The following is a 21,992-nucleotide window of genomic DNA, read 5'->3' as shown; positions in this document are numbered from 1 at the left end:
GCAAAAGGGCCTACAACACACACCAGCCGACAAATATTAACATTTATTATATTTTATGGTTAACTTTTTTTTCTTTTCAAGATTGACAGGGGAGACTCTGCCTCACCTGCCTCCCCTGACCGCACGTCACTGACTACTTTGGGACTGTATGTGGTTGCGTGGGGGAAGACACAGCGACCACCAGGTGGATTTACTGACCTTGGAGCTACCTGAAATGGAGCAGTGTTTCCAATACTTAGGGAGACTTAACAGTAAGTTTATAAAAAACACACATTGCATGTCTGTTAATGCCTTGTTTCTGTAATGTTAGAGAGAATTGTTGTAAGGCTGGAGAAGTTACTACGTCTGCATGCCAGCTAAAATATGGTGTTTCTCAACTACCCGCTTTGTTTAGCGTTACACATCTCTTTTCATAGGTACATATACTGTTAACCTATCTTTGGAGGAGAAATTCAAATTAATTAATGCTCTTACAGTTTGTTGTGCTGTCCAATTGCAACACAACACCATTAGCAGGAGCTGTGCATGTTCACAAACTATCCTCTCACTTTTAGGAAGATGCTCTCTGGTTTTATGGTTCTGAAATAACTACAGATTATTTCAATTTATGATGGGAGCAAAGCTAATCTAGAGGTACCCAAGATTAAACATTAAATGGCTGGAAATGAGCATGCCATGGGTTCTTTAAGAGATTGATAGATTAAGGAAGAAGGATCAAGTATAAAATAATGTTTTGTTCAATTTCCCAAAGGGCATATGTTTTGATGCGGAGCAAATTATTGTAGGTGTAGTTGTTCCTCTAAGCCTGCAGTGCTTCCTTCCAAGCTCTTCTCGTTTTACTTCCTTGAGAAATAAATCATGTGAATACTCAGGCACCAAAACAACTGGGATAAAACGACTGGACTTCACATTTAAAGACTCCTAAGTGAGAAATAAATACATGCAGAAATGACCAAGAGACATGCAAATACCAAAAGACCTTTTTATTAGGAATGAAATGTGGATTTCTCTTACCTGAGCTTCAACAATATATTTACTCCCATAAGCAATAAAAAAAAGATTACTGCTTGTTCTGTATTAGCGCAGTGATACAGGGTTATAGGAACACACACACACACACACCATGTAATATAGTTGAGCCCCAGAAATAATGTGGCTGTCAGTGCATCTGTAAAACACAGATACTTCAGCGCATCCTGTGAGTGATCAGCCATGAAACACTTCAGAGATTTGCGTGTTGTGATGAATTCAGCTAGTGCCTTCTCCACCACCAGTCTCCCCATTCAGCCGAGTCCCACTGGAGGCAGAAGGACAAGGTGTGAAATGAGCTTCGGTTTTCACATCACCACCCAGCAAGCAGGACTCCTGGGAGACACAGAGCTTTTCTAAGGGATCTTTGATTGTCCACTGATTAAGAAATCTCTAGGCTAAAAGTAAACATTAGATTATATCTGGTGTGTAGACATATGTTTAGTGGGTGTGGAGCGTTTTTCCCTGTGGTTCAGAAATGATGCTGAATGCTCTTTTCCAATAATGACTTGCTTGCAGCAAAAATTAAAAGACATAAAAAGTGGATCTGCCAGTTGGTTTGCTTACTTTAAGTGAACTGTCGCTTTTGATTGTGGAGGTTGATGAGCAGAATTGCATGGTTTTCAAAAAGCTTTTTACCATGTTGATATTTTCTGATGCACTGTACTATAAATACATCCAGCCCAATTGTGTTCTATTATGTTATGACTGTGAAACTTGGTGAACAAAAGGAAAGACAAAAACAATGACAGTTCTGTCAATGCCCTCACTGTTTTACATTGTTTCAGTGCTCCTGTATTTGCATCATAGGCTATACCTACTAATACGGAAATATTTATTTCAGAGACATGTTCCAAAAACTTTAGATTATGCAGTCATTTTAGAGGTTAATTGCTCTCTTTAAAACAATTTTATACATATTAAAGGACTATTAAGTAATCTACTCTGTGAGCTCTAATAACCAGTAGAAGTTGAAACGACATTCAAACAACCTCTTGTTAGGGTTAGCCCCCCCCTCACCAGGAGGGTGAGGGAGAACTGAGGTAGGATTCAAGCATGCTGACCCAGGTGCTAGTGCAAAAAAGGTGGTTTAATGGGGGAAAATACAACATAGGACAGAGTAACAAAACAAAACACGTGTCACAGTCCATGTACATAAAACAGCAAAGCAGGGCAGAGATGGTGGAGGAGACCAGGACGAACAGGTAAACAGACAAACTGACGGCAGGAATCAGGAGAGCAGGAGGATGAGGACGGACAGGGGAATAGACAGGCTAACCTCGAGGACGGGCGAACAAAAAGGATATCCACAGCACAGGAACTGTCAGCTTGGATATAAAAAGTAACGTCTGGCTAACCTCACGGACAAAAACAAACAAAGAGGTCCACAGCACAGAGACTGTCAGCGTGAACGGCGAACACACACACACACACACAAAAAAACACACATAACCAATGTACATAATGAGATCCACAGCACAGGAACTGTGCAGGAAATCAAAATGAGAACCATACATACCACGAAAAATAGGTCTGTTACAGGGTATGCGAGTTACAGTAGTTAGGTGAATAAGTCACATACTTTGGGTAATGCTCCGGCGATGGCGGAGCGTCTGCCAGAGGTATAAATAAGGAGGGAGTCAATCAGCAGGATGCACCCCAGCTGTGTGCACCGACAAACAAATCGCTAATTACGAATGCAACACAGCTGAAGTGCGAATCCCGCAGGTCGAGAGAACAGAGGAGAGAAAGGCGGAAGAAAGGCAGATCGCGCCGAGCGGACCTGACACCTCTAGCCTTCAACAATACTACTGACAAATCATCTCTCATCTCATTAACTAGTAATTAAAACAAACAACAAAATAAAATACACAACAGAAATATCTGATAACCCACATTAGCATAATAAAGATGTAACACAACACTTTCTTTTAGTGTGTAGGTCGACCAAAGCAGCAGCTGACGACCAGAGGACATCTGGAACACCCAGAGGGCTCTCGTGCTCCTCTGATGTGACATTAAAGGAATAGTGTGCATGATGTGTGTGTATAATACATATGTGTGGTCAGAAGCTGTGTATCCACATCCAACAGTGGCATTACTGTGCATGGACACACTCAAACTGGTCGTCACTAAAAACAAGATTTCAATATGTGGTGTTAGCTGTTCTTTAAGGTCAATTTGTGTTATATTGAAAAGCAGAGGGAGCTTACTTATCCCCCTTTGAGCATTATGCATAAGGATAACTTGGTATAATATCTGAGCAAACTCTGAGGAGGATGCATTGACGTGTTAGGAAAGGATTCATGCTCTCAGAGAGACAGATAAAACTACAGTCTGATCTAACACTCCTCTTTAAGTCGGTCTGTGGAGCTATGGGATTTGCTCTAGTGTGTGTCTGTAGCTCCTCTCCCCCCTCAGCTCCCTGTCTCCTGTGCCTTAGCCCTTCTTTGAAAATGGAGTCCCCCCCCAATCCTCCCCTGGCTGTGTGTCCAGACCTGAAATGTCTTAAGGCTTTCTGGATTATTATCTATTTGTTTATGTGAATATGCATGAAATATCATGGGATGTTTGTCAGTGTGTGTGCACTCTAGTGTGCATGTGTAGAGTATGTGCGCAGAGTATGTATGTGTGGTGGTGGCGTTGACAGGGATGAGACAAATGGAACAAGGAGTGGAGAATTCTGCTTCCTGCTGGGGCTGCTGATTGTTTCTGCTCTTTGCTGATAAACTGCAGCTTTCCCTGCTGACTAATCCCTCACACCAAAACAAAAGACAGACAGACACACACACATACAGATTTCACTGAAAGTACAACATTTATATGCATAACTGGGATAAAACTAAATGACTAACTCTACATAATTTGCATAAAGGGATATATTTGCAGTTTTTTGCTTTGCATACACACACAAAGATACACACATTTGCTTTTATACAATAAAACTGAGTAAACCACTTTGCAGTGTCACTAAATATTAAACAATTTAACATCGTACCATCTTAAGTTAAAGTGTGAGGTATTGGAGTTTATGTATAATTAACAACAAACAGGTTAGATAGACCACTCTGAATTTACAGGTGTTCAAGTACAACTTCAATGCAACAAAGTTGGTGCTAGTGCAAAAAAGTGCAACAAACCTGTGATCATTGCAACAAAATGACTGCACCAGTGATTTCCAGTAAAGGCCAATTGTATGAACAAGGCTATGAAAGAACCATCAAACAACCCTGGCTTTCTCAAAGAAACCAGGTTGTGAGAATTCACAAAGATGGCAGAGGGTATAAGAGCCTCAGTAGATTACTAAAAATCAGCTGAAACACAGCTGAACTAGTAGTTAGGAAGTACTGGAACCACACCTTGAAAAATGATGCGATACACTGTTTGCTATTTATGCAATTGTGCACTGAAAACAGATGGATAAGCGCCTTTGCATAAGGTTCATCTGTGCAAAAATGGTGTTTCAGTGACACTGAATGGATGGTTTCCAGTAAAAAAAAAAAAAAAGAAAAAAAGAAATTGCTCCCCAAATGACAAAAAACTAAAAATTCAACTTTGTCATAGATGTTTAAAAAATGCCTGATAAATGGCGGCAGCACACTCTTTGGTCAAATTAAAGCAGAATGCATTTGTCTGGATTAGACAGGGTTCAGTGTATTTGGCCAGTGCTACCATAGTAACTGCATAGTGCTGACCATGAAACACAGAAGTGGAAGTGTGCTGATATGGGGCTGCGTGAGCACAAAAAGTGTAGGGGAGAACCAAGTTTTATTACCAAGATATTTATTGAAAAGATGGCTCCCTGTCTTGTGAAGCTTGGCAGGGGATGAATTTTTCTCAATGAAAGTGATGTCACACTCCATAAATCACACTAAAGTTTTTAAAGAAGAAAATGGCCCAAACTATAGCCTGGCTGAAAATGACCCCAGATTTCAACAGAACATCTCTCCAGTATTTTAAAGCAGAAAGCAGAGCAAGAAAAGAACTCCAACAAAGATCAGCCAAAAAAGAATCTCTCCACAGGTTTGTGCAAGACTGGCATCACCCATACCCAGGATGCTCAAATCTGTCATCAAAAATAAAAGTGGATAAATATAACTTTAATATAATCACACAAACAATGGGTGAACTGACTTTTGTTGTAGCTTAAATATGGAGCTTTATTATTATTTAATTCATTAAGCTTTTTTTTTTCAATTTACTTCTTGAATTTTTGGTTTAAAACAAATAAAATTATGTTCAATGGACAAAATATTTTAATGATACTGACTAGAATTTTGTTGATGCACATGCACAGATGCACACGAACACACATGAGTCAGTGAGGCTGATAAGACCTAAGGTAATTGTAGAAATTGTGGTACTTTTCAGAAACCAACATTCAAGAAGCACAAAACAAAGAGATGTTGTTTTCTTAGGCTAGACTCACTTTTTGGTATAAATTGCTTTTATGTTGTAAATTACACAGTCTGGCATGCCATCGCTTTTTTCTCCCTTATTGTCCCACAACTTCCCTCATTTTTCTCATAAACACCAAAGCCACTAAAACATGTCTTACCGTTGAGTTAAAGCGCAGGTGGCAAATGTTGCAGGAGATAATCTGTTTTTTCTTGAGAGGCTGAGGGACACCAAATGTGTGGTTGATCACTGCCTTCTGGACGGGGTCCATCTAAGATATATATAATCAGTACAAACAACATTAGTTCTAAAAATCTAAAATGAAATTAGATGCAACAGAGGCTGAGAAACACATTTAATAGAGGCAACTATCATAGTAAAGCTACTTCTCATTATAACACAAACCTCAACACACATATACTGCTTGATGTCCACTAGCGGTGTGATGAGATCTCATGCCACGAGATCTTGTGATATTAAAACGTGACAATATTTCTCACTGAGGCAAAAGCTGTCTTGTGATGTCGGTACATTACAGAATCAGGCCAGTATGATGGAGTGAGACCCACATACATTCATAGTAGCCTAGCAAAAATGTAACTCCTTGCTGTGTATTAATGCAAGGGGCTGCACTGTTCAGGAGGTGAGGGGTTGCGGGAGGAGTGTTGTAGGCGTGTACAATATGGCCACATTGTAACGGGTCAATGTGGTTGGCTTCATTTATGTTTCCCGCCCATGAATTTCCATTGTGTTTTGGTTAGCCATGCTGCTAATGTAGCCTACTCTACCTTAGCACCAATTCTACCACCAGTGAGTCGGCAGTGACAGATAAAAAAAAAACAGCTACAATGCATTGCATGTCGTTATGGTTTGTTAATTGTAGATCAGATTCGACAATGAATAGTAGCAAATGCTCATGCTAACAAGGTAAACAAAAGGGTCTTCTTCTCGTGGGCATCTATGTCCTGGTCACCCCCATAATTGATTGGTCAGCGCCTTTGCTGGATGATGTCACCATCTGTTGTGGTGAATTTTAAACCAGATCCAACTTTTTCACTGCACAGGGTTGCATCAATTTTGCCGGAGCCCCCGGCGGTGCGGGTGAACGCAATCCCCTATATAAATGAATGGAGAGGGCTGCGTCTTTTCACACCTTTGAAACTCGGTCTAAGAAGCTCATGCATAGCTCATGCACAGTTATAATGTCTGAAGAGACTCATGTGAAATCATACAGAAGAGAAGCCAGTCAGTTGAGTTTGTGGCAAAACCTTTTACAGTTCTTGTATATTGTTGTCTTTTACTGCATATGATAATTCATACTCAGAAAGCAGAACTGAAGTGACATTCAAAATGCACCTGTATTTGCATTTTGTGGCTTTCAGTCAAATAAAACACTATTTATTCCCAGTCATATATTTTGTCATTGAAGATTTCTTAAAAATTGTGTTAGAATATCATCTCCTCTCGTGAACTAAGTGTATCGTCACAGCCCTCATGCCCACTGTGCATAAATGTCCATAAATCAGTTTAGGAATCAAATAAAGAAAGAGGATAACACACTGCAAAAGATAAACAAAAATGTATGCAAACCATTAAAGATACAGGAGGACAAAGTGAAAATTTTCTTAGTATGATGTGTGTGTTGGACAATGTGTCACTGACAATGACATATATACAATGGACATGACATCACCTCTTTTCTCCACTATGCAAAAATGAAGCCAAAATACTATGAATACGGCCGCTGCCATTTTGCAACTAGATTCTGCACAGTAGTGACCAGAAGTGGAGCAACAGCATTGGACCTCTAATCAAAGCTGTCAAATCAACTAAAAAAACATTTCAGAATGTATTTCTTCCATACCAGAAAAATGACCACTTGTACACATATCTGTGTGATAAGACTTACCAAAAATCACAAAAGTGACCTCTGGGGAAAAATTTATTTGATTTGTATTTTGAATTTTTTTTCCACTAACATGGAAGAGGTGGGATTTATGACCTATGCTGCAACCAGCCACCAGGGGCCGATTACATCGCAGTGGCTTCATTTCTGTGAGTTGTCAGCCTGTCCATTGTTTTTACAGTCAGTGGTCAGTGACATGATCACAATATTTAATGTCACACTAACAAACCTGAAGAAAGATTCTCACTATTATTCTCATTTTTTAGTTATAATCTAGGAACCCATTACAATGGTGACCTGTTTACTGCAGCTACTGCTCTACATGAAAGACTTAATGTAAACTGTGACTGTGCTGCAGTGTAGCTTCAATTATATTTTCTTAACTCCGGTTCTATAAGTCTGTGTGTACCCAACTTTTGCTCAGCATCACAAAGTAGATCTAGAAGAAATAATGTGAGCAAAGATATAGATTGGTTATGTAAAATACATGCGTCTAGAATTGCGGTGGTAATATAAATGGGAAATCTGGCACCAAACTATAAATCAAAACCTATGCTGTAGGTATCTTGGGGGAGACACCCATTAACTCCATGCGCCGACTATAAATCCAGCTTCAGCATTGTTTCTCTCCGCACGGATTCAAGTTTTTAACATTACTGTATTGTCCTGTTTTCACAAGCCTTGCTATGGTTTATAGTTTAATGCAGTTAGGCTTCAGTGCAATCTGTCTAATACATTATGAGTCACTGCAGCCCACAGAGAAGTGTTTCTGGAGATGGAACTGTTTTAGGGTTTAATACAGTTTTAACTGTCTGTTGAAAGACTGCAGAGCCCCAGAACAGCATAGTATAAACAGAAGAGTGAATAGTAAGGCTTCATCAACAGGTCTGAATTCCATGATGACAGCTGATTTCACTGCAGCAGCCTTTGGCATGGTATCATATATAACAATCAGCTTGGATCTCTCCCCAGGCTGGCAGGGACCTGGCCCAGTCCTCTCCTCTGTTTACATATGAGAGAGGGGTCTCTCACATAGGAGAGGGTGGCTGGGGAGCTCAGTATTCTCACACTGAGTTAGACTACCATGCTCACTGGAACCACACTGGTGCCCCTGCTGATAGTCTGTAGATCAAGGAGCGTTGGTGTATTGATCATGGAGAGGTTGGTACACAGCCTTGATGTCTTTCTAAAATACAGGCCCGAGTAACATCAGATCCCTGTGTACCACACAGAGAGTTAGGACATGTCCAAGGCAGCTGCCTCCTAAGGAGTCTCTTTACAACTGGTTCCTCGAGGCCAGGGGTGAGAGGGAATATAAATACATCTGCCAGAGAAACCTCCACACTGGAGGTATACCTCTCCCTTGGGGCTATCTTTGCATTTGTTGCTTTATTTTGGCCTCTACATGAGTCAAAGCTACCTCTGGAAGCAAATGGCTTTGGCCTTCCCCAAGCTGAAGCTTGACCATGTAAACCTATATCTCCCACTCCTGCTGCCCTCTGCCCACCTAAGCAGGGAAGGCTGCACACAGCTATTTGTTTTAGGAACCGAAGAATGTGCTCATTGTCTGTCCTCAGTAATCCTGAACCAACTGCTATAAATGTATCTTTTGTTTAAGCCCCTTGTCCTCCCCTGCCATCCTAGTACAGTCGGAACGTATCTTGCACTGGGTGGCTGAGTCTATGATGGAGTTTCAAGCAGCATAGCAAAACAGGGAGAAAGAGACACATCACAGAGAGGGTGATGAGGGGAGAGGATCTAAGAAGGGGCACCAGAAGATATTTAATTTTGGAGACAGGTGCATTCATTCCGCTCCCCCACTCCTACACAAGCCTGGGACAACGTGTGCCTTATCAAGGTTAAGAGAACCTGGGGCTTCCTGTTGAATGGACGTGGTGATTAATGCCACAGCTGTGCTGTCAGACTGTATGTTATGGAGGCTAATCATCTCCTCCTGGGACTGAAGCTGTTTGATGTTATTTGCATGGTTATCATAATTTCTGCATTCTAGCTGTGGTAGATTCCATGTCCTACTGCGAGTTGTATTCTGTTTAACAATGGCTGACTGGATATCACTGCAACTCTGTAAACATGACTTCTTCTCTATTAACTCGCTGAACTCCTTATTAATTTACTGCTTTTTTCTTCTACAATAACTGTTACTAATACTGTATGACTACTTTTATTTTTCTAATGAGGAACCATAATGTACAAAAACAAAACATTTTGAAATGAAAGACTGAGCAGAGCTGTGAGGCACCGACTTTGGTTAGAAAAAAAACTGAAACAGCAATTTTCCCACTGAAACCTAAGTGAAATTCAGACATAACACTGAGCAGAGACCTGCCCTGCTGGAGCCACCACTAATATAAATACATGAGGGTGTTAGAGGAATAAACGTTTTCCATGTTGCCGTTGCGTCAATGCTCAATCCTCCACAGGGCAGTATAGGCAACCCCATGACCCAAAGCAGTGGGTGGCAGAAACTGCACTTTTCACATAGCAGGTTGGAGACCCCCTACGTACACATATACAGCACATGTTTATGTCTCATCCACCCCCTCACACAGGTGCTTCACCATCAGAACCAGGCAGCCAGATGTCTCTCTCTCTCTGTCTTTCTCTCTACCATCCAACTTTTGTTTCACCTAGTTTGAAAAGGCGTGTGCTGAAGTGAAAGCTCTGGCTTATGTTTCCTTTAGACACGGTCTAACAAAGGGCAACAATAGAAGTGAACACACACACAAGATCAAAGAAATCAGAAGTGCCTCAGATGCACACATAAAATGACAAGGGGTATAGTGATGGTCAAGGATCAACAATACGCGGTTTTTATTCCAGGCAATGAGGCAAAGTATGACATCGTTATGACACCATTTTATAGATCTGTCTTCCTTTGTACAGCTCAATCAATGAGCATGAGCACAATGACACCAAATTTATGAAAGCTGTTGATGACCCTTAAAATTAAGGCTATTACTGTCCCAGAGAACAAAAAAAATCCTAAAATCTGTTGGTGGTTGACATGTTTTCTAATCAAAATCACTGACTATTATTTAGCCAGGTGCTCTGAGTCTTTGCTTTCATTCATCCTGCCTCATATTTTGCCTAACACATTTTCATAGAAGGTGCAAGATGAAACCAGACTAAATGTTAAAAGATATTTTTTTTAGCTAAAAAAAACCATGTTACAAAACAACATAATCACAATATTTTTTTGCAGTGAGATGAGTCACCTCTTCGCATAATAATTCTGTTGGATCCGATAAGATCCAGGCCATTTTATGTGTTTGCTGGAAACTTTTATTGTTGCTGAAATTGCTTGTTGATAAAGCCACAGATTAATTAGTTCCACCTTCATTCATGTAAATTACTATTTTGCATGATATCAAAACCATCAGACTCACCGTATTAAAGTTAGGAAAGAGACTGAGGGGTGAGGATCCATTCAGTCTGAAGGGCATTAGGTGTTTGAGCTCAAGCTGAGGCTGCAGAGGCCGTCCTGGGACAGGGAGGGAAGCCAGTAGGGGGCTTCTCTGGGTCGATGTACCTGGACGACACAGATAGAAATTGAGGAGCAGAGGGAAACATTAAACATGAAGGGCATTTCTGTTCCAATGTGGTAATGAGGGTGGAACTGCGCTGATGGCTTCCAAGAGGTCAGGTGCAGCGCCTAGAGGAAGCCTGACTTTGATTTATTTGATACACAAGGCACCATTACACCTCCAGCTGACACCCAACACACATTGTACAACTCAAATATGTGCCTGGGAGTGAGTATGTACTTGTATCTGAGACAATGCAGAGTGTGTAAGTGTTCTGTTTTTATGCAGACAAGGTGTACATATTTGAGGGTGATGGGTCATTTTACTAGAGACTTTAATACCCCTATCACCCCAACTGCCTGAGCTGATTCAAGGACATGCACCTGCCCACATGTACATACATACACACACACATCATTTAATTACTAATTTATTGGCTGAGGAAAGGTGCCTGTGTGAGGGGAAGATGGTAGATATCGGATTTCAAATGGACCAGGGATGAAGAGATTTCTAATTTTCCGGCTGGCTGCCTTTCAGTGGCTGGCACTGTGGTGTGCAGGTGCTTATCCCAGTACCAGGATCAATCATCGGTGTCAGCTGCTGGTCACCATGGCCACCCCAATGTATGCCTATGCTGTTAGGCGGCTGTGTTCAAGTGTGATAACGCACTACAGACAAAAGCAATCACTGACTTTACAATAATACAGGACACCTTAGAAAGTGAAAAGATTGGCCAAAAAAGAGCACTTGACACTGAAAGAAGTCCCAATGTTTCTTCCGTACGTTATTAGCTTAATTAACCAAAAATATGTACATTCCAGTTTCAGGCATGAAAACCAAGCACATTATGCACCCATTCACCATCATGCTCTGATTTTGCCTTGTTACAAAAAGGACACACTTCTCCTTGTTTTGTCTCTGACCATAATTCCCATGAAAGACTGTATTGTCTGGATGAACTAGAGCGCTATTCCACTTAAAGTTCACCTAGACACTTATCAACCATGGCTGCAAAGCAATCAGCATCAACAAAATAACAGACACTGTCAAAATGAAGTGCAACAACTGTTCTGAAAAATGTTGTGGTGTTTTTATCCCTCAGCAAAGGATGGACTGATTAAAATGTGTAGGTCAAAGCTCACTATGGCATCACAAAACACAAAACTCAAGAATTCCTATACTAATCATGACCGAAGGGCAACTTGTGTGAGTTTGAACAGACATGCACGTGAACTTGACTGGCTGGTGAGGCAGTAATTCTAGTTTCACCATTTTTCTTTGTTGCAGCATGCTAGTACTATTTTTTTCTTTGCCCTGGTTTCAGGGTGGTGGTATGATGATATTACTGCTGGTCTATATGAAGTGCAGCACAGACTGATAGGAGTCTGTCTATAGCCTGGCTCATGGCAGGGGAGAGAGCCACAACATGGTGTGCATGTGTGTGTATGTGAGGGAGCTGAAAGATTGAAGCTCTGAGCATATGCTCCTCAGCACTGATGTCAGGCCTGTCTGTGCCTTGTGTGGGCTTTCCTCTGCTGTTTGTCTGACACCCAGAGAAAGGCAGCACAGAACGGACGAAGCCTACAGACTCATGGGTAGCAGCCACTGGGGGATCGTTCACACACACACACACACACACACACACACAGAGAAAGAGGAGAAGCTGAGTCTTCTCTTGGCAGCCCTATGAGAGGGAAAGCTGGTCTTGCAGGGAGGACAGTTATCAGCTGATAGTGCTTCCCCACCTCTCTGTGACTCCCTAGGCAGCTTATTAAATCAGGGGCTGGCTGTTTGCCTCTTTGTATGATAACGTTGCCACGGAGGCACAGCCTGAGTCCAGCCATGTACGACAGCGTGAGGAGCGCGTGTGCTCAGCTTGCATATATTAGATGAGTATCACACATGCACACAAATGCATACAAACAGAACTGCCTACGCACCTCTGAAAACAAATAGCTCCTGGGGCAAGGAGAAGTCAGTATAAACAGTCACGCAACATGCACACACACACACACACACACACACACACACACACACACACACACACACAGGCACAAAACGTTTTGAACCAGCACACAGTGTGATTTTATGAGGTACAGTTTATAGCAAAATAACATGTTTTGGGGTGGTCAAGCATGATTCCTGCTTTTATGTGTATGAAGGATGGTTAGTTTATTTCAGTCCCTGAAAACCCACTTCAATTTAAAGTTGTATGTGTGTCTCCACACATGCATATGTTTGTATTTGGTTGTGTGTGCAGCACCACACCTCACTTGTGGTGGTGGGGTCCAGACAATCACTGACAGTTGAGGCAAGGCCTGAAACCACATGCCCAGCCTCTTTCTCTCTCCCCCAGATGACTTTGCTAACGGATCTGACTGTCTCCCGCAGCCCTTCCCCAGGCCAGCTTCCTCCTCCAACCATCACTACAACGCATTCCTCCCTCTCATGACTCACTGAGCTTGGTTACACAACAGTCACCGTCACATCACATCTACTGAGGTGCATGTATGTTTGTGTGGTGTGGTGCATCTGAGCTGTAGAATTCAGCCATCCATTCTTCAATTATTTTCTACTTGCTCATCTGAGAAAATAATGGTTTCTAAGACACACAGACAAATATACTGAGCCTTTCCTCCTCATTCCTCTTCCGCTAGCACAGATTTAGCCATTCAACCCTTTAGCCCTTCTACAGTAATTCTCTTGTCATCACTCCAGTGCTCCCTTAGGTTTCTAACAAATTGCCTTTTCACACATCTAAATACCCCCACCCCGCCCCTTGTGCTCTGCATAACCTCACAAACTGCTGCTGAGTGGCACAGGATGAAGAAAAGGAGAGGGTGGATAGGAGTGAAGACAGCCTTTCTATTTGTGGCCCTGTGTAATTATGCAGGATAGATGCTGGCACAACATAATCTTGGAGTTGGGTGAGTGGATCTCCACTTTCTTTTTCTTCCTGCCTGTTCTTGTGTAGCCTCCTGAAGACAGCCATTGATTTTTGGTTGGACAAATGCCATAAAAACAATTGTCACTTCAGGTATGCTGTAGTCCTTCAACTCATACGGTTGTCGGCCCCTTCCCTCTCATACAGGAACATCTCCTCCAGGTTGCTCTGAACAGATGATAGTAAATAGAATTTAATATGAAATCCTATTTGATTTCATATGAAATCATTCATATGAATCAAATTCAATGATTGATGATGAATCAATGAATCAAATTCAATCATTCAAATATCAGTCAAATTCATACGACATGACATAATATTTCTTATGAAATTTATCTATCTATTTAGAGACTGTTTTCATCATGACTCCAGTGATACTACAAGTTCTATAGCCAATTTTTAATGCCTAGTAACATTTCACTAACCCTGTATAATACAAAACTGTTGGTTGTAATAACCTGCTGGTACAAACAACATATAGTGTTTTTTTTGTTTTTTTTTAAACAGGCGGATAATCTCTAAATGGTCAAATGCATCATTCATTGGTCATTTGGGTTTGCTTTTCACTTTCAATCAGGAAAACCCTTTATGAAAATATTAGAAATATGTCTATGTTTACAACACCTAGTTTAAATAGTTTAATATTATTTTGAAGTGTCAAATTCTTTACCTGACCATTCCTTTTTTTTTCCAAAATACTTTGTTAGTCTCAGTAAATTCTAAGTGGGCGTGTTACAGAACTAAATCTTGCAACACTGCATTTACATGATACTGTATGTTCAGGTTTTGTGAGGTTTGTTGGCCTCAGACTAGGGTCTAAACTCCAGCATGGCAAAACTCTCTTCATCCTCATTCAAAGACCATAGCGACTGGAAACACAAGTGCTAGCAAGGCACCAATGTGGGCCACAAGGATCTTTATGACTTTGTGGCCACGTAAAGAGACAATAGGGTGCTTGGTGAGGTAAAACAGTGTAAAGATGATTCCTGCTCCTGAGGCCTTTAACAAGAACAACAGCGAGGGAAGACTCAGAGAAAGAACTTATAATATACAGCTTCCTACAGAGACTAATAAAAACAATAAAACATGATTAAATTCCTTGTGTAAAAACATTTTAAATGAATACACCAGAGACGGAGTTGACTTTGTCTCTGGTTCTGTGGGGCTTTTTCTTTGTAGAGACAAGTGATGGTAGGATCACTTGGGTAAGAGCTTTTGTCTATGTTGATTTCTGTAGACTGTCACTGTAAAAGGCAGCTTGTCTCTGCTGCTCAGCTGTGACTGCCTGCTGAGTGACAGTGAGACCTTCACAATGTGACCTCTGATCCGATTATCCAGCTGTGATAATGAATATCGACACATCTAAACTTGAATGTTTTGCACAGTTATTTGCAAGGGAAATTGCTAACCGGTGAAATGATGAGCACTAAGTGCAGGCGCAATATGAGCATAATTACTCTGCACCATGTGGAAGACTCTTTTGTCACTTGCTAAGTAGATGTAATAACATATTTTTGATTATGTTTAGCAGTCCTCATGTGCCTGTCAGTAATTACATAATTGCACATAGTCCAGTTTTGACGTCGACCATGTTGCTCATTGTGCACACATTGTTGTCATACTGTTTCACTAGCCCCCAAGCACCCTGCATACTTCCCAGGAACCGCTGCCCTGCCTTATACCTTGGGCTGATAGGACTGGATCTGAGCTGGCAACTATAACTCTCTGCGTAAATGTAGAACTACAGTAGCATGTTTTAGTTACAATAACTAAACAAACACAGCCTTTATTCGAGCCAGGAATGAAATAACACAAGACATGCTATGCATACAAATGGCTCTCTCACACAAGCTGCTCCTGGACATTGTAAAATGGCCTCATAGTCTATTAGAGGTGCACAGCCATTCGAGGGCATGAAATGACATTGCGCTGCCTCTGGATGTCCAAATATACTGTACTCCACTGAGAGACAGAAAGAGAGAGACAAAGAGGCAGAGAGAAAGAGAAAGAGAGAGAGAGAAGTGACTTTTAACAGCCAATTAGCTTCCACTTGATTGAGAAGTGGCGTGAGGGCCAACACGGGAACCATCATAGCATGGATGCCAGAACATTACCCACAATCAGTTCTAATTAAAGACTGATGCTTTTTACTCCTCTCCATCCCCAGTCTCCCTCACTCCTGGTCTCCACTCCTCCTTCAAGTATGACAATAATCTACAAACCTGAGTTTAAGATAGGATGTGACTGGACTGATTGGGTGAAACAGAGCAGAGATGATGAAGAAACTTCAATTAAGCCAATTTAAATAGTTGCATGAAATAGGCAGAAATACAGACAGGTGACAGATTAAAAGGAAAACCTGAATAAATGAGTGTTTCAAAATGACAAAGTCACCATCCATAGGGCACGAGGGGCCACTGAATGGCTTGATGTGAATGATGTGCTACGGCTTTAACAGTGACCAGAGCCCAGTCCAGGTGAACACCTACTGTATGGAAGTTTTTGAAGCATTGTGTTAGACAGCGTCTCCACCACCATCATAAAAATACCAAACGAAGGAATATCTTTTGGAAGAATAGCGTTCATCCCTCCAGTCAAGACTTGTAGAATCAATGCCAAGGTGCACTGAAGCTGCTCTGGTGGCCCAACACCTTACTGAGACACTTCATGGTGGTTCGTGCTTCCATTTGTTAGCTGTCAGTATTATTCTGAACACGAGATACAAAACCCGGAAAGTGACTAAAATAAATGTAAATAAATTATTCTTAATGCTTTTGCATTAAATTTGACCTTTTTGGAGACTTTTATGTCTGTGAGCCACTTTGCCGTTTCAGCAGAGAGGCATAAACTATTCTCAGTGGCATGTAATTTAAAAACCCTACAAAGAATGCTCTCATTTTATCCCCCCTCCTCCATGTCTCCCATTTTCTCACCTTAACTTAAAGCCATTTAAAGTTGTTTATTTGAATTTCATTTCTGCTCTTTTTTTTCTGGGTCACTCGGCATGCCAGGCTGGTTGCGCTGCCACTGTATATTGTGTACTGGAGTGTGAAACTTGATGACTATGTGTGCTGCACATGACAGTTTGTATTCCAATGTGCGAGCAGCAGGCAGATACAGATTATGCGGTAAATATGTAGAAGAAATATTGGAGCACAGAGCTTCATTTCTACCCTGTCTCATGTCTGAGAACTCAAGTGTCTGCTTGTCCACACAGTTGTTTCTTTTTCTCTTCAGCTTGTGTATCAAAAAAAAGAGCTTGCAGAGGTCCTAAACTCTACCTTGAAAACTGGAGGTTGAGATATTTCCAACAGAGATACTAAAGTCCATCAATAAAAATTTGGTGAAGATGTTCATGATGTAGGATTTTATTTAAGCTAAGCACACTTACTTCCTTTCTGTGACTATTTTAAGATAATCTGCTCTTTAAAAAAATCTCTCATATGTAGTTTTGCCCTCTTTTCTCCATTTCTCTGGGCTGAAGAGGTGGCAGACTCCTCCATGTGGCTTGATTACATGCAAGGCTAAGCACAGTTTGACCCGCAACTGAAAATAGAGCACTCTCTGGGAGGGAGTTGGCTTCATAACGTTTCTTTCACAAGCAATTTTAGAGGAATTATACCCACTTAGATACTGAATCAGTTGTGTTTACCTCGCTGTCAAACCTATGACCTCATCTATATTCAGTCTAGTTTCTAATCTCTTACTAGCTGGGTACGTCACTGGGGTTGTTTTAGTGCTTCATCATTACAGAACACAAAATGAAAAAAGTATGAAGTGAGAAAAATGCACAAGAGATTCATAGAAAGATGACCCTAGACCGTTCTGTTACAGTGTGGATTACAGGGTAACTGACAACTGTAAAAAAAAAAAAAAAAGTGACCTGACACTGAAGTTTAAGTAGGATCAATACATGGCATCTGACTTCAGCAATAACGTTGCCAAAATATTTGTTGGCTCGTAGCAGGTCTGGACAAATAATTCCTACATTTAAATTTGACCTCAAGCCATAGAAAAAGTTTCTGCAGTATGTTTGGTCTGCAGTGTTTGGCTCAGTATTGAATTGTAGCAGTCCAGCAGTGGTACATTATAAACACCCCCTTCTCCCAGGGAGTGTCTATAATGAGTTCTGTCAGGCAAGCAGTGATCGGCGCTTTGCTACTGAACCCAACCTGAGTGGAGGCAAGGCCCATCTGTCAAGCAGAGACGATAAGCCCGGAGACATCCACAAACAAATTGCTCAGCTTTCCCACTGTGGAGCCCTACGAGGCAGCCAGCTATGGGTGGGCAACAGAGATGTTACTGATTCCTGACGCTGCACAAGAACGAGGAGGCAGAGAAGGGCAACGTCAAACATATTAATGTGTTTGATGCGTATGGTGCTGATGGCCAGCCTGCACTGCAGTAGCAGCTGTATGTACTGTAGAACTTCAACGTGACATTGAACAGCATTAAAAAAAAGAAAGTGTTCTTTGCTTTCAAGCCTTAGGCAGAGGAGCTTTAATAAGTCGCCCACACTTTACTTAATCTCCTTCCCTTGCTTTACAGTGCTAATGACAACTGTTGGACACTTTCCCTCTAGGTAAAAACAAAATGAACTTTTATAACATGTTGCAAATGGAATTGATCAAAGGCAATCTATGGCAATTTAAAAATCAGCCTGAGAGGGTTTTTGTTGACCTCATCTCCATTATTATAACTAGCATTACCATCTTTCAGTGTCATATCAAAAAAACAAATAAGACTATAAACATTCATTGAAAGTTGTGCTACGCCTGCAGGTAAAACCCAGGTTGAGGAATTCTGCAGGTTTGACAGGCGCTCAGATGAGGTTCATTTCCTGAGCAAATTGAGTCATTTGTGGAAGTGGCATTAAGTGTAACATAATTTCTTACATGAATAAATATCAGGCTGGTCAACCAAGCATCACACAGCCATCATGCCAACTGTGACAACTCATTATGAGCTGATTAGATATGGTGGGCGAGCTGGGCTGGGTGGATCTTCGAGGAAGAAGGATGTGGCGTACAGGAGAAAAATAAGATGCAGGGTTGTTTTCTAATTTTAACTCCTCAGCTGATGAGATGAGAATAGATGAAAACACACGCACAGCCAATAAACAGCAGACATAAAAACGGTCACGAGGCTGTGATGAATTGTGAAGTGAAAATGAAGTTGTAGCTGTGGTGAATGCAGTGAAACTATCCTCTCCTGAATTTTCAATCAAAGACAAACACTGTCACAACACGCACACGGAGGAGAACAGCTCTTCATCTACACAGCCTTAAATAGTCTGTGATTCTTTTGTTCTTGCAGGTAAGAACATTCCCTTTATTTATATAAACAACACTAGCAAACTATGTCAGAAAAACTTGTGCATTTTACTTGTATATTATTACATTTAGTCTTATGCAAAGGACCTCCTACTAAGCAAGTTGTATTTGCACTGAGCTAGTAAATTGCCTTCCAGAACTGATTTTTGCCTTCAAATTGCCTGTAGATCATCTCCTCCAATTCCACCTGAATTTGCTTTCACAAAATGCCTCTATCTTCATGCATTACTCCTTTCCATGTTCTTTATTTTAGACCTTTCTTATAACAGAGCTAATTTAAATTCTGCTTTCAGGTATGTGTCTATGGCCCAATAAAACTCTTAATGAAAATGTGCAGCAGCTATAAAAAAAAGGCAAAGCTTTCTTGCTCTATTTAACTCCTAGCTGTAGGGCCAAATCATTTTTTTCCTATCTTTTAACACATGGCAGGGAAGTTGGCGACGGTTCTTTTTGAGGAACAGAACTGCAGTTACATGAGAGTTATGGCAGAGGAACAACTCCGGTGATAAAAGTTGTCCAGCTGTGAAGGTTAGCACAGTGGTAATGCATAAAGTAGCTGACATTCTATAGTCTATAACATTTAAAAAACAAACAGTAGCAATTCAAAGATAATTTAATTATCCATATACAAAATCCTGACTAATATCTTTCTTGATAGAAAACACAATTGAGAGACAATTTACTAAGAGATTTTAACCCTAAAGTTGGCTGAAGGACATGCTGATGTTAAAAACCAATTAGCCCTTGGCTGCTTTCTAAAATGCCCTCACTCTCAATCAGCAGCGGCCCTGGGAAATGAATGAGCTAATTTTGCCCAACCTGGGCTGTAATTGTTTCAAATCAGCCTCATGCCTCAGCGTCACTGCCAAAATAATTGCCCATGAGCGGAAAGATTAATCTACAGAAGCACATCTGTGGGACTTAATTTACGGGTCGCAGTGCCATGCCTTGTGGATCCATTAGGCTCATTTGGTTTTCAATCCCATACAGCATATGCAGCTAAACAAAGGTGAAATAATGGTGGAGAAATGCCAGGAAACAAGCAAACACAATGCACAAACTGCTAGGTATTTGTAAACAGTCACAGTTTCCAACACACAAAGAGTGTGCAATAAAGACAGACGCCGAAACACCGGTGTTCATGAACAGTAGGTGATCTGAGTGTGTGTACAGGAGTGCCTTTGTATTACTTACATTATGGGGACCGAAACCTGTTAACATACTCACACTGTGGGGACTCGGCCTTCCTTGTGAGGACCACACTGAATTTTAGGGTGACAACATGGTTTAAGGTTAGGACAGGTCTATTAGAAATGAATGTAAGTCAATGTAAAGTCCCCAAAAGGAACGAAAACACAGTGTGTGTGTGTGTGTGTGTGTGTGTGTGAGAGAGAGAGACACACACACAGATGTTGTTATTTGTATGTTTGAATGCATCATTCGTGCAGTGCAGGCATGATACACATCACCTAGTACGGCAGTGAAAAACTTTTATCCCACTAACCCCCGTCTCTCCCCAAATGATTTCACTCTTCTTATGTCCAAACCACCTGTTATTGAAGAAGAGTCAGGCTCAGACACAGTCAACAAATTCTTGCCAAGGAGTGATGCGTCATTGTTTGTTGGCCTCCTATCGGCGGTGGCTGAGAAATGAGCACCTGGATTGTAAGCCACTTTCAGGCTGAGAGAGGACAGGCCATTTGACAAGCTCTCTGGAGAGAAACAGCTGCAAGCTGGAAAGCCTTGATGAGAAGCCTCTCTGTGCTCTGTTGTCTCCTTCCTCCTCTCATGCAGATGTCTCCTCATACTCCCCATGTGTAATTACAAAGACCAGAGAATGATGTTAAAGGATTCCTTAAATTGTGCATTCTACTGCAGCAGACACACTGGGCAGTCAATGCGTCTTTTTCAAAGAGGAAAACTTCACCACAGCAGTGGATTACTCACCTCGCTCCTCTGAACCTCGCTCCTCCTCCTACCTTGTGCTCCCCAACCCTCTCCAACATGGTACACCAGACATGATAATGGTGTTGAAAAACAGTCAGTGTGACCAACCATGATGTTGTTATATACCATCTACTTCAGCTGCAGGGCCTCCTCTCTGCAGCCTAGGCAGAGACACGGGGCCTGACGAGATAAGGATTCTTATCAGAATCAGTGTAGGTGTTTGGTGGAGTGAGGCCATAAGTTACTGTTGGCCAGCAGGATTTTACTGGATGAGTAAAAAGAAAGAAAAGAAGTGCAGAGAGACGGATGAGTGGAGGAGAGGCTGGGAGTTGTGCGCGCAGTGATGATGGGTGAGCCGGTGGCCAGGGTGTTATAATTGTGAACCCCCTCAGAGTGCCGCAGTACAGCACGTATTAGACACCTGCTGGTGTAGTGATAAGGAGTGCAAAGAAATCACTCTAGCTACCCAGCAGCCCCAGCGGGCATCTTACTGGCTCTCTACTACTTGGGTAATTCTCTCAAACATAACATGCTGTCTGTCATAGGTCATGTCTCTCTGTGGGCTGATACCTTAGAGAGGAGGGGTTAACAAACAAGAGAAGAGAGTCAGGCATACCAAAGCCCAAGAGAGATGCTCTCTCATTCACAGTTAGTGCCAGTAGGTGTTCCTACTGTACTGCATAATGGCAGAGTCCAGCAAATGCAAATGCAAAGCAATGTATGTAGCAGAAGTTTCTTGTGCCACTACAAGCTGCCATTTCACACTAACTTTATCACCCACAAAGGTCAAGGACATGTGGTCTAGCTGTGAGAGGGGGCTTCAGACTCGCCGGAAAGTATTTCTCATTAGTGTGATTCCAGCTGAGGGTTATAACACAAATCTTTGG

The 21,992-nt window shown here is 41.5% G+C and overlaps 1 protein-coding gene across 4 annotated transcripts in view; it reads right to left on the bottom strand.

Moving 5' to 3' along the window:
- znf385c (zinc finger protein 385C) overlaps positions 1-21,992 on the bottom strand; it is a 133,695-nt gene that overhangs the window by 17,943 nt on the left and 93,760 nt on the right. For 3 of the 4 annotated variants that reach the window (XM_020607317.1, XM_020607318.1, XM_020607320.1), the window contains 2 exons: positions 10,741-10,883; positions 5,588-5,698 (listed from right to left, as the gene is read on the bottom strand). In XM_020607317.1, the coding sequence (XP_020462973.1) occupies positions 5,588-5,698; positions 10,741-10,883 (254 nt within the window). The remainder of the gene's footprint in view (positions 1-5,587; positions 5,699-10,740; positions 10,884-21,992) is intronic. The other variant, XM_020607319.1, reaches the window with a different exon arrangement.

Source organism: Monopterus albus, unplaced genomic scaffold (assembly GCF_001952655.1).
Source record: "Monopterus albus unplaced genomic scaffold, M_albus_1.0 scaffold85.1, whole genome shotgun sequence".
In the NCBI taxonomy this organism is placed as follows: Eukaryota; Metazoa; Chordata; class Actinopteri; order Synbranchiformes; family Synbranchidae; genus Monopterus; species Monopterus albus.
This window is presented reverse-complemented; position numbering and strand designations above follow the sequence as displayed.